Here is a 25,770-nt window from a genome sequence, read left to right as displayed (position 1 = left end):
CTTTAAAAATAAAAATTTTCACCATTTATATAAAAACACGTAATATATCACTCGTGTTCCGGTCACAATGAAAAATTTCTCCTCTTTACCCCCTTTTATTTTTTTTATTTTCTAATTTTCCATGAGGAAGTTAAAAATAATTATTTATTTATATAATAATGTCGAAGCATGATATTACTATTAGAGAGTGGGTCCACTTTGATTGAATGAAAGAACTGCAGCAGGGAGAGCATAAGCAGCAAATCAGCAGGCTGGGGACCTGGTTAGGTTTGGAACCAAACTTGCAGATCTCCCGAGCCTCCGGGGACACGCGTCTTCACCTGATTAGCCAAGCTTTTAGATATACCATAGTTTATTTATTTATTTTCTGATGGGACAATCGAAACAAAATTAAGAATTGGGACATGAGTTTGGTTCGAATCCAATTCTGAAAGGGACGAAAAAAACATACTTTAAGAAAGTAGTTCAGGTTGTTCGGCTGGTTAGAGCAAAAAACTAAAAAATTCAAATTACGATCGTAGTATTTTTATATATTTTTTTTTATTAAGCATAAGATCCAAACTCTGGCAGTGTATGTGTAGTAGATCAAGTCATACATTTTTCTTTTAGAAAAATGAAAAGTTCGATGTCATAATTTTCCTTAATTCAAATTTTTACGAAAAAATATAAGAACGATATTTTTACGAAGAGAATTCAAATTCTGAGCGGATGAGAAGAACATAGATAACCAAAATAATGTGGGCATACTTGATCAACTTTTTAGATCCAATATGGTTCATTAGTAACATGATCGATATTGATCTAACTTAACTACCTATTATTAAAATTTTACCACAAAAGATATTATTGATGTTAACAGTAAAATCTCTCAAATATTAATTGTATTTTATTTTGTACGCCTGATTATAGAATTCTATTTTCTAACACGTCTCTAAACTCTTGTTCTTCTTCTTAACTGCACCAAAGATGATGAAAGTTTTGTGAATATTATATATATATAATCAGGATGATAGAACACCCATTTTTTTTATACAACCCTTTAACACACTTTTTTGTAAAACTTCCACTACTTTGAATTCAAAGATGAGCGTGAAAGTGAAAAGCTAACTTTGTTGACTTTCATGGTCTTCTTAAAGTAAAGGCTAGATGTGTATTTTTCTATTTTGGTTTCAGAATCAAACGCATCAAATTTTTTAATGATACGGCAGGACATGTCATTGGAGGAATAAGAGATTTTTCGAATCTTTTAATTATATCCGTTCAACCGAACATTGAAAGGTAAAAAATTAATGATATTTTTTTTTTTTTTTTTACCTTTTTCTTGTTCATCTTCATCCCCCTTCTCACTCTCTCTCCCTCGGACTCTCTTCTCTCTTTATCTGGGATTACTTGGTTCCAGTTTTGGGCAACCAGAGGCCAGAAGGCGATGGTGTGGGCATGGTGGGTCGGTAATCGGGGCCAACATCCATCGAAGAACGCAGAGAATTAAAGAATCGAGAAAATCTGGATAGAAAGGATCTAAAGAAAATTCTGACCCGTCATTAGTATTACATTACACTATGTGCAATATGTATAAAACTAGAGGTACAATGTTACAATTGAAAATTGAAACGAAATTGTGTTTTAAGATCAAAGAAAACATCCTGAAAAATATGGATCTAATTCACACACAAAACCAAAACTTCTTTCAAGCAAAAACGTACGTAAACCAACCCTTGCGAGACTTTCCATGTATATATCAGATGAATCTCGCATGTAAATGCAAACCTAACTAACATTGCTTTAGAGTCTAAAACAAGTTGGTTCTTAAATTCTAAAAGTTCAATCATTAATACATAGATGAGTTTATAGACTACATTACAGATAAATCTTATGCATGTTTTACACATTGTTAACGATTCATATCTTTTATTCACATGAAATTATAAAATAGAGGGAGAGGGAGGGTAAAAGGCGACTATTATTAATTAAACAAAATACAACAATCGCAACTTTAAGAAAAATTACTAAGTGATTGCTTATTAAATGAGAAAAATGTGGTTTCACACATGGCACAAAAATTAAAGAACAGTGACAATCGCCTTATAAGAGCAATGAGACTTTATCAAGAAACTTATATGCAACATTTGCTTGTGTACTACAAAGTGATACAATACAGAAAGATGAGTGTTAACGACTCTATTACAATGTATATAGATGTGGTCAATCAATTAAATGGTTATATTACAGATGTGGTGAGTATATCGAATGATTCTATTACAATAAATTACACGGTTATATCAGAGGTGTGGTCATCAATGTGATCAAACCTCTAGATACCTTAATTCAGGCAACAATTGTAGATTCTATCATCAATCACTAGCAACGTGGCTCATAAATAGACCAATAGACAACTCATATTAGGATATGAGGAAACACACAAGCAAATCCCAACTAAATCCAATATAAAATAAAGGAAATATTTTTACTTACCGTGAAGACGGTTTGGTATTCCAAGTATTATACTACAAATTGTTAAAAAAAAATTATTCAAGTATCCAACTACTTGTATTATGACACTTGGTATAATGAGTCATCTTCCCGATACTCTGAAAATTCTCTCTCTTCACCCTTTTTCTAAAAATTGGATAAGATTAAATTTCAAGATATGTATAATACACAGATACAAATCTCAAAATTTAAACGTAATAGTAATAAATAAGGTGACGTTAACGCCACTTCAAGGTGGTGAACAAAATGCATTCTAAAATAAAATAGGGAAATAACAGGTAGATATGGAATTTATACTATTATACGACGACAATATATTAAGAGAGCTAAAATATTTAGACACACTCTGAGGGGGTCCGAGCGTGAGCGTGACTGTCAAATCTACATATTCTCTCTTCTCTTCTCTCTCTCTAAAAAATTTCAGAATTCAGAGGTGTGGTGTTCTGTTCTCTTCTCCTCTCTTTCTATTCTCCTGTTCCGGAGATTCGATTCAATCGCCGATCTTTTGCAGCGTTTTTTCGGATTCCGTCGTCGTCTTCCTCCTCCTCCATTCAATCTCTGTCTCTTCGCAGAATATAATGTTCCAGATTTTCAAGGTACGAATTTATTATAATTTAATTACGTATTTAGAAAAACAGGGTTGAATAAAAAAACGCAAAAAGATTTATTTTTTAGGTGGATTATATGTATTTTTTTTGTATATTGAATTTATGGGTGTTGTTTAATTTTCTTCTGCTAACACATTGACCATGTCGGCTTCTTGTTCTTCCTCCAAAGTTCTGATCTTTATTGTGGATTTCTGGAGTTTTTGGTTTTTCCCAAATGGAAATTTGAGATATTTTCTTGGTGTGTAAATTTGGATTGTGAAGATATTTATATTTTTTTTTATTACAGGCATTATTTTTTTCTTACTTTATTCAGTATTGTTTTCCACTTCAGGAGTTTTTGCAAAATTCATGTACCTCTGAATTCCCAATTAGTTCTGGTTTCTGCTATTTTTTAAATTTCTTGTAATAACCCAATTTAGATTTTTTTTTTTTTTTGGTTGTTAACTTAACCCAATTGGGGTATTTAATTTATTTAATTGTGATTTAAGAGATTTAATTTAGTTCTTGTACTTTTGTCTGGAAAGATCAAAGAATGCTGTTTGTATCTGCAGCAGTAGTACTCTCATGGCCTCATCTTCTTTGCATCATTGACTGACTTTTTATTTTTTATTTATTTATTTTAATTTTGGGGTGTTTGAGATTCTTCTTTGGGAACTCTGAGCTTTAGTTGGGTATTTTCTTAGTACATTATAAAAGGTTCCCTTTTGTGGAAATGGGATCTGCTTTTTCCCCCATCTTATCATAAATCACATAAAAACAATAATAAAAACAATAATAATAATTATAATCACAGCAAAACTCATGTCTGTTTTCTGATTCTCCCGTGGAAAAGAAGAACCCTTGGAGGTCATGATTTTTTCCACAGAAACTGTCTCGTGTACACTTATGTTCTGGCAGTGATTATCGCACTCTCTTTTTCTCTTCTGACACTTGTTAAAGCATAATCAAAGGACAAAAACAAGGTTGATAAGTGTGGCAGGGAAAGAAAGGGAGTGCGGAAATCACTTTTCTACTTTTTCTTTGGGTGTTTTGGTTAGTGCAAGCATGTTCGGATAGGAAGTTATGATTGTGGGTGTTTGTAAAAAAACTAAAAGATAAGAACTTTATCTTAAATTGGATTAAAGTATGCTTCTTTTCCGATTTTGCTTATTGGGGTTTCTTTCTTTTTTCGACCATCATCACAATCTTTTTCTTTTTCTGTTCTTGATGTTGCAGGACTGGTTCTGATCTGATCCGAATTTTTCTGAGTCCTCAGAAAATAAAAGAGTTTTAATTTAATCCAGTCAATGGAGGGTGACACATTCTCAGGGCTTGGCAATGGCAGCACACAAATTGATGGAAAAGTTCTGCAGACGTTTCAGAAGAGCTTTGTGCAAGTGCAGAATATCTTGGACCAAAACAGGCTGCTGATAAATGAGATTAATCACAACCATGAATCCAAAATCCCTGACAATTTAAGCAGAAATGTGGGTCTGATCAGGGAGCTCAACAACAACATCAGGAGAGTGGTTGATCTTTATGCTGATCTCTCAAGCTCCTTCACCAAGTCCATGGATACTTCTTCTGAGGGAGGAGATTCCAGCGGGGCTTTGAAGTCTGATGGAAAAGCTGGGCACAAGAGAATTAGGCCTGCTTAGAGAGAGAAAGTTTGAGAGAGAGAGAGAGAGATTATAATTTCTTCCTAATTCTTTTGCATGTTGAGATGGTAGAAAGAAAAAAAGGAGAAAAATTGATCAGATTCTGTAAACTCCGCTGTATCTGTTAGATAATAATTCCCCAGAATCGCTGTTTCACTGTAAGTCTGTAACTGTGGATCTAATTGAAGAGATAAAAAGAAGTTAAGCTGTGTTTGTGTAATCCCATATCTTCTTAATTGGTAATAAAAGTTTATATTTGCCCTTTTGTTTATCTGTGTTCCTCCTTCTCTCTCTCTTAATTGGAGCGATATTCTAATTAATCAAATACAAATAACCGAGAGGACAATCCAAACTTGGGTGCAGATGAAGAAGCACATTAATAGAGTCAAACCATATAATTTCTCAGGGAATTTAAAGAGTGCTGATATATTCCGTAAGAGCTGTACAGCTTTTATTTAACTTTTGCTGTTGTCAAAAAGGACTATCTATCTATGAATCCCCTTTTTGATCAAGGGTTCAAGATTAACTTTTGATGCAAATTCTTCCACAGAAACAAAAACCCTTTATTCCCCTTTTTCTCAAAGTTTTCTTCTTGATTTTAACTAAGAACTGGAGAGAGAGAGAGAGAGAGAGAGAGAGAGAGAGAGAGAGTTTTCTCAGTAATCTGCTTCCCATGAAGCCAAAACTGCTTTTTCCCACACTTCTTTATGCTGTTTTTATGGATTTTGTTATTGTTTTCAGCTGTGGACTCTGGAGAACTTGTGTTTGGGTACATATTTTTACAGGCATATGATACATACATCTGTAGCGTGAAGATGCTCTGAAATAATTGGAAGGAAAAGCAGCTTTTAGATTAATCTTTTTGGTTCCCAATCACACACCACCACAGGAACAGAATCTCAGATAAGAGATGATGAGCTTTTTTGACCAGTTTTTCCATTTTATTTATTTATTAATTTTATTATATTTGCTGTAACCAATGACAGTCCTTTTGATTGTACTGATAGAGAAAATAATGTATTCCATAGGTAGTTTAAAACAAAGCACTATATTTCCAAGAGACAGACAGATATGTATAAACAGTGACCCCCAACAACATGACAGGGGCCCCAAAGCTTCCCCCCTCTCTCTCTCTCTCTCTCTCTCTCACTCTCTCTCGTAGATTGAACTCAACTTCCCCATGCCTACGCTTTTGGAAAGGATTCTCTTTTTTCTTTTTTTTCTCTTTTTTTTCTTTTTTTTTGTTTAAACGTTTAAGATTTTATCTTTATAAAAAAAAGAGAAAAAAAAACAATAGAAAAAAGAGAGAAGGAAAAAAAACTGTGAGAGGACGGGAGGGGAAAGAATCCCCATCCTATGCTTATTCCCTCCACTCTCATAGATATTTTATGCACCTAGGATGTCACGTTATTGATATTTCGAAGTAACTATGCACTGATGTACGGAAATAAATAAAATAAAGACAAGTGGCAGCGTGTGATTGATTTTAAATAACGCTAGCATGTCATCAATATACACTTAAGTGATTCTCCCACTAAAGGAACTTTTTGTATTGAAATCGAGTGTATACTCCCAATAGTCTCTCTTATTATCCGCTCATATCACATGCTGAGAGAGACGCTGATGAGACGATATACACCCGGTTATATTTACGAATCTTTCCTATAATTTACTTATTGCCTTTAAGCAATAAATATCCTTGATGGCTATTCTCAAGTTGATGATTCCTTGGCATCTATTTCACTTTCTCTGATTGAGTACATGTCTCTGTTGATGGACCCATATATTTTGCAACCTAATTTCCTGATCTTTGGAGCGGGGGCCCACATGAGTGATTGCTGCAAATGGTTTTTGGATTTTTGAATATTCAATGGAGGGGTGAGATCAACTGAAAAATAAATTAAAGTTATGTAAACGCTCACCTGAGTGGGTAGATTATGTCGAATATATCGTATCGGTATAATGATATTAAATTGACACACTTCGATCCGAATATCGAACGTGGACACCGGACATTCGAAGTGTTCCGGTCAATAATTGTAGAGTGGCGAATTCCTAAAGGGTAAGTGATGTGAAAAAAGTGTAAATAAATTAAAATGAGGTAAAATAAAAGGTGTGAGTAGACAAAAAAATAAGGATTTTTAAAAATCAATTATGTTTCGAACATACCAACTCCTCAATGTAAAAACTCATACAATAGTCATACGTTCACTTTGAATCCGTAGTAGATGTTAACTTGTCCCTAGATTGCACTAGGCAACTATGACATCGTATGTGAGCATTAAGCACCAAAACACGGTATGTCTGCTTAGTTGTGCATATTCCCCGGGAAGATTCATCTAAATATTGCATAAGATCACACTAATCCTTGTAACCAAAACACGGTTTGTCTCATGCGGCCATGCCTAATTAGATTTTATAGAATAAACATGAACAATGAGAACAACAGCTAATCAACAACATTAAACATAGAATGATCACATGTGCTAATTATAAGACAATAATCTTGATCACACCGTCAAATCGCGCCTAATACGAGCTGGCCAACAATGCAAATAAAAAAGTGCTTTTGCTTAGTAATCCACTTGATCAAGTTTAATATATAAACTAACAATTAACCTGCTAAACCATGGTCGTACAATTAATTAACGATTATGGAATGCTTTGTTATAAACATGATCGTACAATTAATTAACAAATATGGAATTCTTTGTTTATTGTGAAAAATTAAGGTAATCACAAAGGGGTTAGAAAACTAGAAGATAGAAAAAGAGGGTGAGGAAAAACTAAGACAAGAAGAAAACATCCAAATTTGAGACAATCACTCGGAAAAACTAAGATAAAAGTTTTGAAAACCTTAGGCTAAGAGAGCTGGAAGATTGAGGAAGAGGATGAAGAAAAACGACAAGAAGAAAACATCCAAATCTGAGACAATCGCTAAAAAATAAGAAGCTCAGAAAATTAAGGAAAAAAAACACTCAGAAAAAAGAGGGGTTGCCACCGACCTCAACCGAAATCAAGGTCGACAACAAGGAAGCTTGGTTTTTGTTCGGGCAAGTAAGCAGACAATGAGAAAAAAGGAAGAGTAAAAAACCCTAATGGGATTTGTCATAAAAATTCAATCGATTTCCATCTTCCTCCACCTCTTCCTTTCATCACTAGCACACCCACCCCATCTTCTTCTTCTTCTCTGAAACCCAAGATTCTAAAAGGCATTAAGCTAGTGGCAGGTAAAGGTCTAACGCTTGGGCATCTAGGCGAGGGCCTAACGTTTGAGTGTCTAGGCAAGAGCCTAACACTTAAGCGTCTAGACGGGGGCCCACGAAATTTTTTATTTTAATTAAATTTTTTACATAACATATAAATAAATGTCTAATTATACTTTAAAAAAATACATAATTGTATTGGGCCTTGAATTTTTCAATTTCGGCTTTTTCTTTGCCTCATATTGTTGCTCATGGTCATCCTCATCCTCATCCTTACCACATATGTGGACTATGAGTCTACAGTGATCAACAGATAGACCTAAGGTCAATTTTGACCCTTTCCTTGATCTATTGAGAATGACACACATTGAATCGGGTGCGAAGCTCCAACCCCATCCTCTAAAGATTTTTTATCGAGGCTTGTTCTTTGCCTCTTCCTTGGTTGCTAATGGCGATGACGGCAGTTCCTGCGGTAGACGAGTAGTTCGGATTCTTAGGATTTGTTCGTATGTTTTGGGCTTAAGTCCTTGTATTAGACCCCTTATTTTGTTGCTTGGCTGTCCACATCTTTAATTTGCGCTTAACTTTGCATGACCACTTTATGTACTTTTGTGTATAATAATAAATTATCATTAAGAAAAAGAAAAACTAGAAAGATCAGATATAATTGGTCCCCTAATAAACCAGGCCAGACAAATTAAACATTGCTATAACATGTGCAATTCTGCAGTGGGAATCTACTTTTGTGTCCATTCCTTTTTTTGTGTTCCTTGCATTTCCAGCAAACTGCAGGTTGGAAAGGAGCCCATAATGTCTAGTTTTCCCCTTTTGACAAAGTTTTACAATTCTTTGATTAATCGACTCACAAAAAGTCATAATGAATCACAATTTAGTATCGAGCTCACTCTAAACGTGTACTCTCTTCGTATCTTGGCGAGTTAAACATGACACTCGGGTATAGTTCCAATGCTGCGAAGAAATATTACATGTGTTTTAGTCGTTAGATTTATTTTATACGATTATTAGATCTTCTATTTTCATTTTCAACCATTCATTTTACGTAGCACTCAATGTTGCGTAATATTAAAGAAAAACTAATCAAACTTACTATAAATTGTTAAATATATATCATCCTCGCACTCTAGTGATTTGAACATGAAACCTCATTCAACTGTGCGGAGTTTAAAGGTCGTTAGACCAATTGGTCATGTAATTTTACATATCCCTCTAAATCATTATTAGTTGAACTAAATTAGGTAATCAGATTATAATGATCGACTTCCCATACTTGAAAGGACCTATTTATGCCCTAATGACAATGCCAGTAATGATGATATTAGTCCCTTAAGTTCTCCACTTTGTTTCTTTTTCCCTAAGGAAAGAAGTTTGGTGGTGAGTAGACAGATTCATCGAGCCCCAAATAATTTGGATATTAACAAATATTATGTGCAGCAATATGAGAAAATATGAAAAACAATAATATGTAATAATTACATAAGAAGAAGAAGAACATGATTTTATGTGTTTGTTATATTAAGCACGAAATTATTGATTAGCGTTATATCAAACAACAAAGTAGTTTAACAATGCAAACATGTTACAACGACGAACTCATAAACAACATCAACAATAGAATAATTGAGTACAGAGTCGAAGAGAGTTGACAATCTCCAAGCTTGCAAGAATGCAATGTCTTGAAGACAGAAGTTCGCCCTACTCTTCAGCTTGTAGTTCGGTAGGTGTCCGTCTTCCAATATTCAACAATCTGTATTTTATTATTTATAAGGTATCAGTGTCATTAATTATAAATATATACCCTAAAACTTATGCAAAATACACACTTCTTCTACCATACAAATGAGGTATATAGTGTGTTAACTTCTTTGAATCATGCCTGATCAATTTGCCTATTGGACTATGGAATTTTCAATTAATTAAGTTAGGTTTCCGTTCAACTTATTCATTAGTTGTGTTGACTTTAGCCTCGTTCTCCTCGATAATCAACTTACTCTCTAATCACACCTTTAATAATTGGATCCTCTCTAGTCCTAACCCACGTTTAAACAATTGCTATCAATGTTACCTTCAAAATTTCTCTTCAGCTAAGAACATAATGGGAGGACTTGGGCCGCATAGTTAACTTCTACTTATACAACCCAAATCTTATAGACATGGACTGACGGACAGTGGTCCATCATAATTTACCACAAACTATAGCCAAAAATAAAATTTTGGGCTACTTTCTTGGTTTTTGGGCCTTAAGGTCCACAAAATTGAGTTTGTTAAGGTTATGTTTGCCTGACTTACAACAGTTGATGCATAAGGCAACATATATCTCACCAACCGTTGGTGTAGCGATACTTTTTTTCACTTGTAGGTAAAAAATCTAGTTGTTATATTATGTATTGTGTGGTTTAACACAAATCTATACTCCATGTCTAAAAAGAACATTTTGCGACAACAAGCTTTCAATGTTACTGTATGTAGGTTTGAAGTTTGAATCTTCCATTTCCGTTGGTGAACATGAACACGAACACTATTCTTGATCACATCCAACCAAGAAGAAACATTAATCCTCCAACGAAGTTGTTAATTTTGTTACTAACTATAGATCTTGGCAATTACTTTCTCAATGTTGAAAAATGTGTAAACTTGAATTTCCCGCTCCTTAAATAGTCCAATCTAATAAACGTTTTAAAAACGTTTTTAAACTCTAGTCGACGTTTTTTTATCAACTATTGTCGTCCATAAGATTCAAATTTAGAACGATGTTGTTATAGTAAAAACTAAATCCATGACCATGAGATTGAAGTCATGACATGCTCCAACATAGTGAAAACTGAAAACTGATGTTGTTTGTGTTAGTTTTATTTTAATTTTTTTTCAAATGGAAAATAAAGTCTAGGACAAATCTCGTCCGTCCATAGATCTAACCGTCCGATCCATCTCCACCTATGCATATAAACCCCCTCATATCTATAACCCCAAAACCCGGTGCCAAACAAGAGTTAGGGTTTTCAGAGCTCCCGCCACCACATTTCAGATCCCATCTCTGCAACTTTCACACCCACAACCATGGCGACTGCGACCCAAATGAGCAAGAAGCGAAAGGTCAGCCCCTCTCCTCCCCTGTTTGTTTCCCCGAGAAAAGCGAGAAAATCAATCTCATTTTCAAATAAAGCTCTCGTCTTTATTTTTGGTTGCAGTTCGTCGCCGACGGCGTTTTCTTCGCCGAGCTGAACGAGGTGCTGACGAGAGAGCTCGCCGAAGACGGCTACTCCGGCGTTGAAGTTAGGGTTACGCCGATGCGAACCGAGATCATCATCCGAGCCACCCGAACCCAAAACGTTCTCGGTATGATTCTCATTTGAAATGAGCTAAATAATCGATGTTTTTGTGATTTAATTAAGCGTTTACGTTAAATAATTAATAGATTTGTGGGCATTGTATATTCTTAGGAGAGAAGGGGAGGAGGATTAGGGAGTTAACCTCTGTTGTACAGAAGAGGTTTAAGTTTCCGGAAAACAGCGTTGAGCTTTACGCTGAGAAAGTTAACAACAGAGGGCTGTGCGCTATTGCTCAGGCCGAGTCTCTCCGTTACAAGCTTCTCGGTGGCCTTGCCGTCCGCAGGTATACGATCCCATCTCAAAACTTTAGTTTATTACTGATCGAATCCCGAGTCAATTTATTAGATAGTCTAGAGCTATTATTAAAATGCACATTGTTGGAGAAAGATGAGGAATAGGCATATTGTGTATTTTGTATGTTGAAAATGTGCAGCATTTGTATTTCTGATTTGGCTTTCTTTAGATGTGGGTATGTCATCTACAAAGCATATTGGTGTTCTCATACCAGCTCTGTGTCGGAAGTTGACGAAATTGATTCATATCCTCCATTCCATCATCCTCATGAAAGTCACTTTCTTTCATGCAGTAACCGTGCGGAGGGTAAATGGTTAATTGTTGCTACCTGTGTACTTTCACCATAGTTGTATGTAATCCAACAGTATTCCGTTTAAAGTAATTGGGAATGGGACTTCAAATTATTTTTTTTGGTAATTGGATGTAGTTTGTATTTCAAACATATAGTGATAATTTTTCCAATTTGTTAGATTTGGTCTTATGTCATCTACAAAGCATATTGGTGTTTCTGTACCAAATTTGTGTCGGAAGTTGACGAAATTGATTGACATCCTCCGTGAGATAATCCCGTGAAATGTTCTTATTCATGTAGTAATCTTTGGGAGGGTACATGTTTATCATGGATCATTATTGTTAGTCTGGCCCGGGGTATCTGACACTCATGTCGATCTATTTTTCTAGTAATCAGGCTATTGTTTGGAATCACTGCCGTTGTGATTTGTGTCATGTCATCTACAAAGCATTTTGGTGTTTTCATATCAATTTTGTGTCGGAAGTTGACAAAAGTGATTGACAACCTCCAAGAGATATTGCTCGTGAAATGCTCTTGCTTTCTTGCAGTTACCTTGGGGAGGGTACATGTTTATAATAGACCATTACTGGTAGTTTCACCTGTGGTTTCTGGTACTCTTTTTGAACTGGAAATAAAGGCAACGATGCTTAGTGAAACCATAATCTCTAGGCTCGTTCTTTTGGGATCAGTGGCTCTGTGTCCTGTCATCTACAAAGCATATTGGTGTTTTCATAGCAAATTTGTGTTGGAAGTTGACAAAATTGATTGACATCCTCCGTGAGATATTCCTTGTGAAATGCCCTTGTTTTCATGCTGTAACCTTGGGGAGGGAACATATTTGCAATCCACTATTACTTTTAGGTAGGCTTGGCACTCATTCAGAAGTATAAACAAAGGCACTGATGCTCAGCCGAACTGTGATTTCTAGTAATCAGGCTATTTTTTTAATCAGTGGCTCTGAAATCTATATATCTTTGAGTTGGCGGGGGCGAGTGATTTTCTTAGTTTATCTAAATGGTGGCACTGCCAATGATCTCAATTATGTTTATTAATGGACTCCATATTGGTATGCATTTTAATATGTCAAATGGATGTCCAGTAACTAATCTGCCAATGACTGTTCCTTTCAGGGCTTGCTACGGTGTTTTGAGATTCGTCATGGAAAGTGGAGCAAAGGGTTGTGAGGTTGGTCATTAGCAGTTTCCGGCTATGATTTACCTGTTGCAATTTTAACTTGATGTTAGATGTTATTGGTACATTAACAGTTGATAGTGGTATGTTAACAGGTGATCATTAGTGGAAAGCTAAGAGCTGCACGAGCCAAGTCCATGAAGTTCAAAGACGGATACATGATTTCTTCTGGTCAGCCAGTCAATGAATACATTGATTCTGCTGTGAGGCACGTCCTCCTTAGACAGGTTAGTCCCACTCACCCGTTTCTTCTTCTTCTTATTGTGTTTCATGGGCTGGTTTTGTTCTGTCCAAATCGTTCACCGTTCTTAATCAACTGATCACTTCATATATTTGCATACAGGGTGTGCTTGGTATTAAGGTCAAGATTATGCTCGATTGGGATCCCAAGGGCAAGCAAGGCCCCAAGACCCCCTTACCGGACCTTGTTACAATTCACCAACCGAAGGAGGACGTATATATCAGGCCGGCACTAGCTGCCCCTGTTGCAGAGCCTTTTTTGGCCCCTACTGAGGTCGAGGCCCCAGTCCCGATTGTGGCTTGAAGTCCATCACATATGTTCCGAGATCGACATCCATTTTTTCTTTTCTAACTCGAATGTCGACTTCTTCATTTATATTGGTTCCTGTGTCAAATTTTCGGCACCAAAATATGGGCTGATGCGTTTCTCAAATTGCTCAATTTTGTTCAATTTGCAATTCTGAACTAAAACGAAAGAACTGGATCCTGCGTCCGAATTAAAATTTAAAAAAAGATATTTGTTTGGAATTGCTTCTGGAATGATTAAAAGTGATTTTACACCACCCAAAGTACTTCTTGAAGAAGCGTATTTATCTACGGAGTACTTGGGCTCTTAATTAGAATTTTCTAAATTCTTTTAGTAAAAGCTCTTCTAGCTAAAGTATTTATGAGCAGAAGTGAGTCCTATACGTATAATAGTCCCCAAACAGTCGGTAGTTGCATATTTATTTATCGCCAACGGGCGTGCAAAGTAGAGAAATCATTCGGACTCTTGATATAGTCATATGGATAGTTGTTAATCTAATATTTAAACTAGACATAATTCACGACCTTTATAATTCAATGAGGGCATTTTTATCTTCTTCAGAAAAAATTCAGTCTTCTATATTTTGGATTATTTTTTAGTCTGTAACCTTGACTAAAATGAATGTCCACATGAATTCAAATCATTTTTTTCAGGCAAATGGTCATTTACCACAGTGGTGAAAATGAGTTGATTTCTTACATGATAAACTAGGTTCGAAACCTATCGACGACTACTCTAACAAAATTTATGGTTTAATAAAAAATTAAAAAAATTATTTTTTTCGCATTTTAGATTTTGTTTAATAAATTTCCAACAAAAAATAATATGGTTTTAAAAGCACACATTCCAATTTGGACAAATGCGCCGGAAAGAAGACAAAAAATTGGAAGGGCGGTGACATAACTGTAATTTCAAATAGCCAGAGCGCCTATCTATATAAACCCCTAAAAACCAATTTCGAAAAATCAAAATCCCTCTCACCCGATCGTTTCCTCCCAAACGCCCCCGCCAATTACACAACCGCCTCTCACTCCGTCGTCTATCTCTCGTCAAATTCCCAATCTACCTTCCCTCGCCGTCGGCGTCCTCCTCTAACCGACACACGCGTATCACTAGGGTTTATCAGAATGCCGGTGAACCTGACGCCGAACGCCATCGCAGCGATGATAGGCGGCGACGTGAATTTGAAGCCGTTGGTGCAGGTGGTCGATATTAAGCTCATCGGCACGCAGGAGAGGTACCGTTTCATGGTCTCCGACGGCGTTTCGTGCCAGCATGCCATGATCTCTTCGCAGCTCAACGACCGAATCAAGACCAACCGAGTCCAGATAGGCTCCGTCGTCCAGCTCACCGAGTACATTAGCACTGTCCTCCAGAACCGCCAGTCCGTATCTCTCTCTCTCTCTCTTCCTCTCTCTCGTTTTCAGTTTTGGTTAATTAAAATAATTTTGATTGTTAGATGAGATTATGCTTGTAAATCTGTGATTAGAATGTGTTTGTGATAATGTTAGGGTTCTAATTCAATTATCTGAATTGAGATTTTGGAACCAAATGTGTGCTATGGAGTCTGAATCTGAGCTGATAAAACTGTGGTTGATTGAGCAATAATGATCAGATGCGATTTTCGATAAAGAAATTGAGATTTCAAAATTTGATGAATCAGTTTATTAGCATATAGTAATTGAGTAGTTTATTTTGATTGTGTAGATTGGTGTAAGTTAGCTGTCGCAATTCTGTGCTTCATGTTCATCTAACTCGAAAAATGAAGAATGTTATTTGCGCTACGCTAGGATGATTTTTTCTTAATCACAAGCTATAATGCAGTCCGTTTGTATTTTAGGAAAGATAACTTAAAAATTAACCGAAGAGCTTGGAATCATTGTGAGTTGCAAAACCTTGTGAATGAATGTAAAGAGTCGGCAGTGTTTTGACACAAGAATGTGTTTCTGTATGATTATTTGTTTCGTTTTTCTGTATCTAAGTGTGCAGCGAGCTTTGAATTGTACTCTTTGTACAGGGTTATTGTTGTGCTGAACATGGAAACTATCATACTGAACTCTGACATGATTGGGAATCCAAAACCATATGGTCCACCTGATTCAGCTGCTCAAAATGCGTTGCGTAATGGCAGTGTTCAGCGGTCAGCTGGTAATCATATGATTTCGCAAAATCCTGTTCAGAATGTGCAGAATCTTAGACCTACTTCTCATTCTGAGAGGCTGAGTGTCAGACCTCGTCTTCATCCTCAAAGCTCTCTACACGATGGGCCAAATTTTCGAGCTACTGTTCAGCCTCCTTACCAACCACCTCCACAGTACAAAAATCATGGCCCAATCATGAAGAACGAGGCACCAGCACGGATCATTCCTATTAATGCTCTGAATCCTTATCAGGGAAGATGGGCTATCAAGGCAAGGGTTACAGCAAAAGGGGATCCCCGTCGGTATAATAATGCTAAAGGAGATGGTAAAGTTTTCTCTTTTGACCTCCTTGACTCTGAAGGAGGGGAAATACGAGTTACCTGCTTCAATGCTGTTCTTGACCGCTTCTATGATATTATTGAGGTTGGCAGAGTTTACTTGATTTCAAAGGGAAGCTTGAAACCTGCCCAGAAGAATTTCAACCATCTGAAGAATGACTGGGAGATAACTTTGGATGCAAGTTCAACTGTGGACCTCTGCCCTGATGAAGATGGTTCCATACCAGCGCAAAACTTCAACTTCAGGCCGATTAGTGAAATTGAAAATGCTGAAAGTAATTCTATTGTTGATGTTATTGGTATTGTGATGTCTGTCAATCCTTCTGTTCCTATCATGAGAAAGAACGGTATGGAAACTCAGAGAAGAATTCTGAATCTAAAGGATCGGTCAGGCAAGAATGTTGAGCTAACCCTTTGGGGGGATGTCTGCAACAGGGAAGGTCAAAAGCTTGAAGAGATGTTGGCTTCTAGGTTTTCCCCAGTTTTAGCCGTTAAAGCTGGGAAGATTAACGATTTCAGTGGGAAGTCCGTTGGAACAATTCATTCTACACAGCTATTTATAAACCCAGATATTTCTGATGCTCGTACCTTGAGAGATTGGTTTGACCGAGGGGGCAAGGATATTGCTTCTGTCTCCATTTCTAAAGACATTGTTCCAGGAGGAACTAAGAATGAGATACGCAAAACTGTTTCTCAGATCAGGGACGAAGGTCTTGGAAGATCAGTTAAGCCAGACTGGGTCACGGTGAAGGGGACGATATCTTTTATTAAAACAGATTCTTTCTGTTACACAGCTTGTCCGTTGATGATTGGGGATAGGCAGTGCAACAAAAAGGTGTCGAGGTCAGGAAACAGAGGATGGCAATGTGACAGATGTAATCAAGAATTCGAGGAGTGTGACTACAGATATCTCCTTCAAGCCCAAGTTCAAGACCACACTGGATTTACTTGGGCGACAGCTTTTCAGGAAGCTGGGGAAGAGATCTTAGGATGCTCAGCAAAGGAGCTGTACTTGTTGAAGTACGAAGAGCAGGATGAATCAAGATTTGGAGACATAGTCCGGAGCAGCATCTTTAATCAGTTTCTGTTCAAGCTCAAAATCAAAGAGGAGATGTATGGCGATGAGCAGAGGGTGAAGATCACTGTGGTGAAGGCAGATAAGGTGAACTATTCTTCAGAAAGCAGATACATGCTCGATATGATTTCGAAGCACTCTAGGTAAAGTACATGATCGAGTTAAATTGAACGGATTTAGTTAGATGCAGCTGATTGCATTGTTCGGAAATTATTTTAATTTTTTTCGATAAGTTTACACAGAAGTTGTTCTCTAGTGACTCTGAATTGATGTCATCACATCAGCATTTATATAGAAGGTATTGTAGACATAGGTGGACTCGCCGGCAACTCCATAAATTTCTGATTTGAGTTCATGGTGTTTTCTTTCTTTGTTCGTTTTCCGTTGCCCTCTATTATTTTCATCCTCTACGTTTGCATTGTGTTTCGAACCGTAGCACAAAAATTGAAAAACGAAAGAGCGAAATTTCGGAATTCACAGTTTTCTGCCAAATTACTAGTTGAATAAGAGTCACTTCTTACACGGATGGAAAACAGACAGAAAATTTCTTGACATATACAATAAGATAGATTTGTGAATGCTTCATATCCTCAGCCTCTCTTAACAGGGTCGAAATTGGCCACGCCAACCACAGCACCAACGATCACAACAGCTACAACGCCGCCGGCCGCAATGCTGAGCAAGAAGTTCTTGAGAGAAGGAGAAACTCCCGAGGCCGCTTCTGCCACTTCCGGGATCACCATTGAGGCGGTGAGCGCGGCCGCCGTGATTCCGGTCACCGCCTTCTCCTTCAAGGAAGCCCTGACTTGGAGCCTCCCGCTCGATTTTGACGCGGCGGGTGCCAATGCCTTTGAGGGCCTCAGTGGCAGTGGCTTGAAGAAGCTCTCGGCGGAGGATTGGATCCTCTTTTGGGTTGCATTGGTCAATGGCACGGCCATTGTAACTGCTGCGGTTGCTGCCATTTTCTCTCTCTAGACTAGCTCAGCTTTCTCTCTCTAAACCGGCTGCTTTTTTCTGTGTAAAATTTGTGTCAGATTTGAGGTGCTTCTTGCTAGATAGTCATAGAGGTGGGGGCTAGGGGGGAAGGGAAGAGGAGCTTAATGAGAGGTGGGAAGTTTGTCAATTATCTTTGTCCGACGTGGCAGCTTCTGTATTGGGATTGGTCGATAAGGTTATCTTATTGGACCAATCACCATCGAGACTGGAATTTGCACCACCCTTCTCATTCGAATTGTCCAATGGCGTCAAACCTCCCAGAGGGGAGTATTTTTGGATGTTACATTCTATCTTGGCTATTTAATTGGGATATATGGACAAGCCAAAACTTGGGACAAGGGCATTTTAATAATTGTACTGATTTATATTCAGATTCTGCTAAATTTATAAGCAGTTTTATGGAATCAATACCATTTCTATTTTGCTTCTAGAACATTCTAGTAAACTGCTTTTAACAAAATCTGGATTCTGAATCTCTTCAATTCAATTCCTCCAATTTTAATTATGGTTCTATAAACGAGCTATAATAATTAATTGACCGGATAAAGAAATCGGTTTGGTATACCTTGTATTATTTTTTAAGGTAGTTAATTTTTTTTATTTGCTACTAACCTTTAAAGGTGGGAGTGTGCTTTACAAAATTTGAGAGCTTAGGTGTGTTTTAATCTGAATCATGATAATATATCACTCACGCCTACGCTCTTTACTTGTTTACCATAAATTAAATTGCCTAATCTCCTACTTTATTTTGGTCAATACTTTCACGTCATCAATTATAACTTATAAGCTGAACGCAACAACTAATCACTTTAATATCGTGTTTTAATATTGAAACTCAGTGTTCCATGTACATATGGCTTCTCATCAAAGGGATTGAAAAAGGTAGAGAGGAAGAAAACTCAAAACTTCATGCATTAAAACAAATCAATTCTAAAATTACAACATCGTGTTTCCACCTGCTCTCACAAATCTCAGTATCTCAGTGTTGAGACCTTTTCCCTTTCCACTGAGCATTCTTCATCAAACTTGCTCATACAAAGTGCATAATTTCAATCGAACAATCAAAACTTCCTCGAGATGAATTGTAACACATCCAACATTTTCGTTGTTGTTCCGATTAGACTTGTGGCAACTTCACTCGCACCTCCCCCTGGAAAATGCGACGAAAATTTCAAGTTAATGACACAAGTCAGAATCTTCGCTCATAGTCATAAAACTGGACTGGAACTAAAACAGAAGAAAGGTACATACTTGCAGCATACGCAATGAAAAATCACTGCCACGTTGGTGGAAGTTCTGCAGTGGATGATCCGACATAGCGGAGATGAACTTCTTGAGGCAGGAGTTTATATTTTATACCGAGATCTTCAAATATTTTCTTCAGCTCTAAGACCAAATCTGATCTCCGGCTGCTCTTGTCTCCGTAGTTCTGAAAGTTTATGGTATGCGTAACATAAAGAGCCATTTTCATTTTGTTGACGTCCTCAATATCCTTAACCACCACGCTATGCGCAGGACGCCAGTGCTGACTCTTGCTGTCCAAGTACCTGAAATATTCAATTTTCTTCAGCAATTCATTTCTATCGTTCAGAGGTGTGCTTATGCCAGTGGATGTTTGTGTATAGAGAACGTATGACATGAAACCAGAAATATCAACAGCAATGCAAAATCATAAGTACACAATTCCAGTACCAAAAGAGAAGCAAAACGAAAAAAGGAGCTACATAACCACCAAAAGATACAAACAGATGAATAAAAAGTTATTCTGGGATAGCAGAATCACCCAAACAGAACTTTTTATTGACGAATCCATGCGACAATCCTGACTAGCAGCTATTAAACTCTATCTGTTCCAAGGATCCTAAACTCTAATCATGCATGTCATGATATTGTGACCAAAGCAGCATGCTGTTATAAGTTGGTTTTGTTGAGCTTGAATCCAACAAATAATTGAGAGGTCGAATAAGTTCAAGTCAACGTACTCTTTTATTCTGGCTTTTAGAGCCACAATAGTATCAGCTGTTGTAGAAACGTGAACAGAAAATTCAACAGAATCACCCATCTCCGGACTCCTGTAGAAGTTGCTGATGGGTTTGGAAGCCAGTACTGAATTTGGATAGAAAATTTTCTCGTTGTCATATCTTAGGAAGATCGTTGTCAATATGTTCATCTCTTCAACTATGAGCTGTCAGGTTGAAATATGTCAAGTAAAGTCGTTCTAATAGAAGTGAAAATTTAACTGAGGAATGAAGATTTCGAAGTTACCTGTACTCCATCAACGACACAACGGTCCCCTACATCAAAAGGGTGCATCACAAAGACGAAAATGATTGCTTCAAACACAGTTTTAGCAGTATTACCAAATACAAAGACCACCAGTAAAAGCTGAGATGATATAAAGACCAGTATGTTGGTTGTCAAAAATCCCATCAGAAGTAGCCACACGATAATGATCACAAGAAGCAAAACCCCTGAGGCAAGCCTATTCAGCTCCTCTATCGCTGTTTTAGTGTCATTTAACGAATGTGCCAGAGATTTGCGTTCAAGGTAGACATTCACCTGAAAACAAGAATCAGGTTAAGAGTGCAGAATTGCAACCCGATGTAGCTGACGAAAAAAGAATTGAAATTCAAGGTTCACGACATGTAGAATTAAGATCCTATCAAAGGGTCGTTTATAAGAATTATAACTGTGTGTGACTAGGGAGACAACTGGACATCACAAGAAGTATGTAAACTGTAGTTTGTGGTAGCATTATACATTGTTGGCTTTTTTCTCAGTGTAGAAGTGTCAGGTGAATTCAAAATGCAACTTTTGCGCAGGTGGGTACATAAAACAAAAGAATAAGAAGTTTCAGATACAAAAACCAACTGGAATTTACCAGCCAGTTCTTCAAAGCTTTTCTCTTGATCTTGCCAGTTTCTGCGGCCCCTTCAAACAGAGGTAATACAATGTCGACCTCCTCCTTTTTCATGAAGCGCAAGAGGTCATCTTCCTCAATGTACCTTGTCCATTTAACCGTAAAAATAGTGAGAAAATTAAAGATAAATAAGTCATCAAAAAGGCCGGAGGAACTTTTCAGATAAACAAAAATGAAATTCTTACTTGTTGCTACCCTTGGCGACATTCAGGAATACATCATAAGCCACAGCCTTTGCTTCCCACTCACTAGTAATCTCCTTACCCTTCTGCTCACTCTCCTCATCGTCAAGACTCTCAAGTGTGTCGGAGATGGTAGATAGCCCGGAACTCCTTACCACGTTAATCAACCCCTTCAAAGTCCAAGCAGAAATTTTCTTTTGGTTCATCTTTTTTAGCTTTTCTACATCGATCACCTCTTCTTTGGGCCCTTCCTTCCCCTCCTTTTTCCCTCCCTTTAAATTTTTGAAGCTCAACTGGCCCCTACTCGGGGTCTTCCCGACTCTTTCTGCCATTTCCATCAGAGGAGGCCCGGAAAGGGTGCGGAGAACATACTGATGAAAAATTGATTCTTGAATCCGATCAAAGAATCTATTGCATTGGAACGAAGAAGCTACCACTTTGACAAACAAATTCTTCAACAGCCATATGCCCGCTCCAATTAGACACGAAGCTAGACCCCTTGTAACGTAACCTAGAATCCTAGAGGTTTTCCTTGACCTCTTCACTCCGCGGTCGAACAACAAACCCCATGCCAGAAGAACCAAACCCAACCAAATAAAAATCTGTACGCTTCTTTTCAACCCGTAAACGAAATACAGAACATTCTTCTTAAGCAAAAAGTTCAACTCAATCACGAAAACCAGAACATTGATAAACCATTCTGTGACCAATCTACCACACAAAACAACCAACACCAAGACAGACCATTTCCACAATTCCAACCCCCAATACATCTTCTTTTCCAACTTAGGAACAGTTAAGCAAGCAATCAAAAACCCAACAATACAAACAAATGCAATTAACTCAATTAGTGCCAACTTTTTCATCTTCTTACCAGACTTCTCACGCACCTTAAGCTTTGCAGTCTTGTAAACCTCCTCATCGTCATCCTCCTCGCTGCTGTTGATCAAAGGCGTTCGTGGGGTTATCGGGGCTGATCTCAGAGCATCTCTCGGTGCTGTGGCTGCGATTTTGGAGCTTGGCGATGCCACATTGGGGGAATTAGCAGTTGACTTCAACTGGGGAATTTCGTCGGTCGCCTTCTTTTCAGCAGGAGGAACCGTCTCCACGAACCTCGACTTGGGCTTCGAGAACGTCGACCGGGAAAACGAAGCTCGCCGGGAAGTGGGTTCGGCTGGGATTTTCGGCGGCTTCCCCGGCGGCGGGGAGGGACTCGGCTTTGGGATTTCTGGAGAAGCAGAGCCGGAGACCCTGAGGCTCTGAAGCTCTGTCAGCTGGAGATTCGAGTCTCTTATTTCGTTACTGTATCTCGTGTGTTCTTCTCCGACAGAAATCTGCAAAACCACATCGTTTGTTCCTTTCTTCTCCCCCACGCCTTTTCCCCCTTCCATTGTAACTTTTCTCCGCCACTGAAGCAGAAGATTCAAGCTTTAGATACCCATTTTACAGTGAGCAAAGTATCAAAACAAGCTTTGTATTTTCCGGGAAAGTTTTGAAATTTCTCGAGAATATTTGCAATGTCCGGAGAGAGACGAAGCTTCAAGCAATTTTGCAGCAGAGTGCTGTGTAATGTGAGTTTTAGAGAGAGAAAGAGAGATTTAATAGGATTTTATGGAAAACGATTGTGATAGAAAATTGGAAACATAAATTGGGAAGACAAATTTTGACGTTTATTGATGAATATATAAAGTTGTAATGGCGCTGGAAATTATTGACCGACTGAGGAGGCTTCCATTTTGTGTTCTTATTTGAGCCGCGAAATAATAACCAATTTAAACAAATCCAACGACAACCAAACAAAACGAAAAAGAAAAATAAGATAAAAAAAGTGTAGTGACTTTTACCCACCTAATTTGAAATCCTTTATTTAATTAAAAAAATTAAAGAATTTTATGAAACTGAGAAAATTATTTTTCATAAAAATATTTTTGTAAACACAATTAGGCATATACCACTGTTTTCAATTTATACAATTAATCACTTTTACAGAAAAATTTAATATAACAATGATGTGAGAGCACATGTTTATAAGATTGGTTATAATAATTACATATATTTAATACAAGAATAATACTTGCATTCCTTGTTTGAAGTATGACCTCATTCCTACATTTGCAAAAAAAATGTAATTTCATTGTAGAAAATTCATAATCGAAATCATTCAACTTTTAATCTTCATTTAAAAATTGTCCTTACAAAAAATTATTTGAATCGGAGATCATTTAGTTATCAAAATATATCAAATAAATCAACGGCTCGTTATTAATAGTTACTTGGTACCTATGTCGTTGATTCAGTTAATATATTTTGATGACTAAACTATCTTGATTTCGAATGATATTTTTGTAGGAATGATCTTCAAATGAAGGTTAAGAATTTAAACCGTTTCGATTATAAAGTTTATACGGGAAAGAATGTCATTTGCAAGTGGGAAATGAACTCATATCCCCAGAAAAGAAATGCAATTTTAATACAATCACCATTTGATATAATAATTAGGATAATGCTTGCATTCCCTCTTACGGGTGAGCTGATTCTCCCAATTACTTATGACGTATCTTCACCGTAAATTTTTTATAATCATAACCATTCATCTTCTAATCTTCATTTGAAGGTAAACTTTACAAAAAAAGTCACTCAGATTGGATATTGTTTAGTCATTTAAATGTATAAAAGAAATCAACAGTTGATCATAAATATGCTACTTATCAACAGTCGATCACGATTCAAAATGATTTTTTTGTAAGGATGATCTTCAAATAAAGATTAAGAGATCGAACGTCTCCGATTATAATATTTTTATGGTGAATATATATTATTTGCAAGTGGGAAATGAGCATATTCCCAAAGGAAGAATGCAAACATTATTCCAGAAATTATTTGTAGTAACATCTTCTATGTAATCTTACTCTTTTTTTTTAAGAAAAATATTATTATTCTTGTATGTACTAAGAAGAGGCTCGCATGTGCATATATTAACATTTCTTTTCTTGTGTTCTCGTTATTACTTGTTAGTAGGGATCATCTCGGTTCGGTTTAAAATGGTCTTGAAATTGTGAACCGAATCGAAGAAAAAGACTCGGTTCGGTTTAAAAGCCAAGTCTTTATTTATTTATTTTTTGTGCATGGGGTTGGTGGCATGTGGATGGCGCAGCCGGTTTCCTAATCAAGGAAATGGTCGTCTTCAATCCAAATTATCTTAATCTCTAGTGTGGAGAATGAGGAAATTAAAAATATAAATTAAACTAACAACTTGGCTTCAGTGTTTAGGGTTTAACAATTTTCCTTTATCTTGTGGATCAACTTTCTCAGCTGTCAGTCAATTTTTTGTTGTTCCAAGTCAAAGCTGTGTTTGATCAATTAATTTGTGAAGCAAGTGTTCTTTACCACAGTGGTGAAAATGTGTTGAGTCCTTACATGATGATGTGAGTTTAAAACACATCGGTGACTAATCTAACAAAATCTATCGTTTGACAAAAAAATAAAAAATAAAAAAATTTGTGGAATAATGAATTGAAGAGAAGTTGACAATGGCTGCTGCTGATCTGATCATCTTTCCCTACAGTCGGTGTGGGCTGTGTATGGGTTGTAAGTTGGCTATATTATATCTAAAGTGGGCAAGTCTTTATATAAGCATTTAAAACCACTAAGTAGACCAGAAGAAGAAGATGAAACCAAAATCTTGCAGTCTCTTTGACCCCTCAATTTAACTCTCTCAAAATTCGACAGCAACTTTAAAACCTCGTCAGGTCGATTTTCTAGCCGAACCACATTACGTACAACTAGAATCCTGAAATTTGTAAAAGATTACTTTGTGGAACCCTGTCTTTAATAAGTTTATTGTCACTGTTGTAAAATGTTACAGGAGAAGGATGAGCACAACAGCCACCAGATGTCGAAGCACTTCAAGATTGATGGGAAGAATCTGTTTCCAGTTTCATAATTAGTCCCTGAGATTCGAAATCGATACAATGGGTCAATGAGTTTGCCCACGTCAATTATTTTGGTCATTCCGTAGAAAATCTCGGTTAAATAAGAATAAAATGACAAAAATACTCTTAATTTAACTCTTATTTAATAGAGATTTTTCAATGAATGACTAAAGTAATTGATGGTGGACAAATTTAGTGACAAGGTCCATCGATTTTCAATCACAGAGATCAAAATAAAGAATTATGCCAATCTCAAATATAGGACTTAACTTGTACGTAGAAATCCTATATCGTTCACTTAAAGTATACCATGTGAATTAGTTAGTGATATATATGACGGTTGTAACAGTTACACCAAAACAATTTCATTAAATTGTCATGTACAACTAATCAAGGAATTCATTGGGTGCTGTTATGTGCTAGAATATGACCAAACCCTATTTCTGAAGTAATTGGGCCATTCGAGAGCGACTGAATTAGGATTGGAATTTTCTCATGAACCTTAGGGTGTCGAGATGTGATGTGATTTTAATTAGCACAATGTATCAATTAGGTATTAGTCTAGTTGTATCTC

At 36.9% G+C, this 25,770-nt stretch overlaps 5 protein-coding genes across 5 annotated transcripts; 3 read left to right on the top strand and 2 right to left on the bottom strand.

Annotated features, from left to right (window-relative positions):
* Window positions 1–2,935: 2,935 nt before the first annotated feature.
* On the top strand, window positions 2,936–4,875 carry LOC137748677 (protein ELF4-LIKE 3). Its single transcript, XM_068488846.1, has 2 exons — window positions 2,936–3,086; window positions 4,314–4,875. The coding sequence occupies exon 2, from the start codon at window positions 4,385–4,387 to the stop codon at window positions 4,733–4,735; it is 351 nt and encodes a 116-aa protein (XP_068344947.1). The 5' UTR covers window positions 2,936–3,086; window positions 4,314–4,384; the 3' UTR covers window positions 4,736–4,875.
* Window positions 4,876–10,933: 6,058 nt separating this feature from the next.
* On the top strand, window positions 10,934–13,738 carry LOC137747079 (small ribosomal subunit protein uS3z-like). The gene is made up of 6 exons (XM_068487088.1): window positions 10,934–11,052; window positions 11,148–11,295; window positions 11,400–11,571; window positions 13,005–13,059; window positions 13,161–13,292; window positions 13,409–13,738. Exons 1-6 carry the CDS (start codon window positions 11,017–11,019, stop codon window positions 13,607–13,609), a joined length of 744 nt encoding a protein of 247 aa, XP_068343189.1. The 5' UTR covers window positions 10,934–11,016; the 3' UTR covers window positions 13,610–13,738.
* Window positions 13,739–14,584: 846 nt separating this feature from the next.
* On the top strand, window positions 14,585–18,581 carry LOC137747378 (replication protein A 70 kDa DNA-binding subunit A-like). The gene is made up of 2 exons (XM_068487479.1): window positions 14,585–14,996; window positions 15,630–18,581. The coding sequence occupies exons 1-2, from the start codon at window positions 14,740–14,742 to the stop codon at window positions 17,311–17,313; spliced, it is 1,941 nt and encodes a 646-aa protein (XP_068343580.1). The 5' UTR covers window positions 14,585–14,739; the 3' UTR covers window positions 17,314–18,581.
* On the bottom strand, window positions 17,757–18,128 carry LOC137747379 (uncharacterized). The gene has a single exon (XM_068487480.1). The coding sequence runs from the start codon at window positions 18,126–18,128 to the stop codon at window positions 17,757–17,759; it is 372 nt and encodes a 123-aa protein (XP_068343581.1).
* An 838-nt stretch (window positions 18,582–19,419) lies between the features above and the next one.
* Window positions 19,420–22,858, bottom strand: LOC137746410 (mechanosensitive ion channel protein 10-like). Its single transcript, XM_068486432.1, has 5 exons — window positions 21,268–22,858; window positions 21,044–21,167; window positions 20,428–20,721; window positions 20,145–20,347; window positions 19,420–19,709 (listed from the first exon to the last, which is right to left on the bottom strand). Exons 1-5 carry the CDS (start codon window positions 22,653–22,655, stop codon window positions 19,436–19,438), a joined length of 2,283 nt encoding a protein of 760 aa, XP_068342533.1. The 5' UTR covers window positions 22,656–22,858; the 3' UTR covers window positions 19,420–19,435.
* Between the last annotated feature and the right edge of the window lie 2,912 nt (window positions 22,859–25,770).

Source organism: Pyrus communis, chromosome 10 (genome assembly GCF_963583255.1).
Source record: "Pyrus communis chromosome 10, drPyrComm1.1, whole genome shotgun sequence".
NCBI lineage: Eukaryota > Viridiplantae > Streptophyta > Magnoliopsida > Rosales > Rosaceae > Pyrus > Pyrus communis.
Note: the sequence above shows the minus strand (reverse complement) of the source record. Positions and strands in the feature narration are given on the sequence as shown.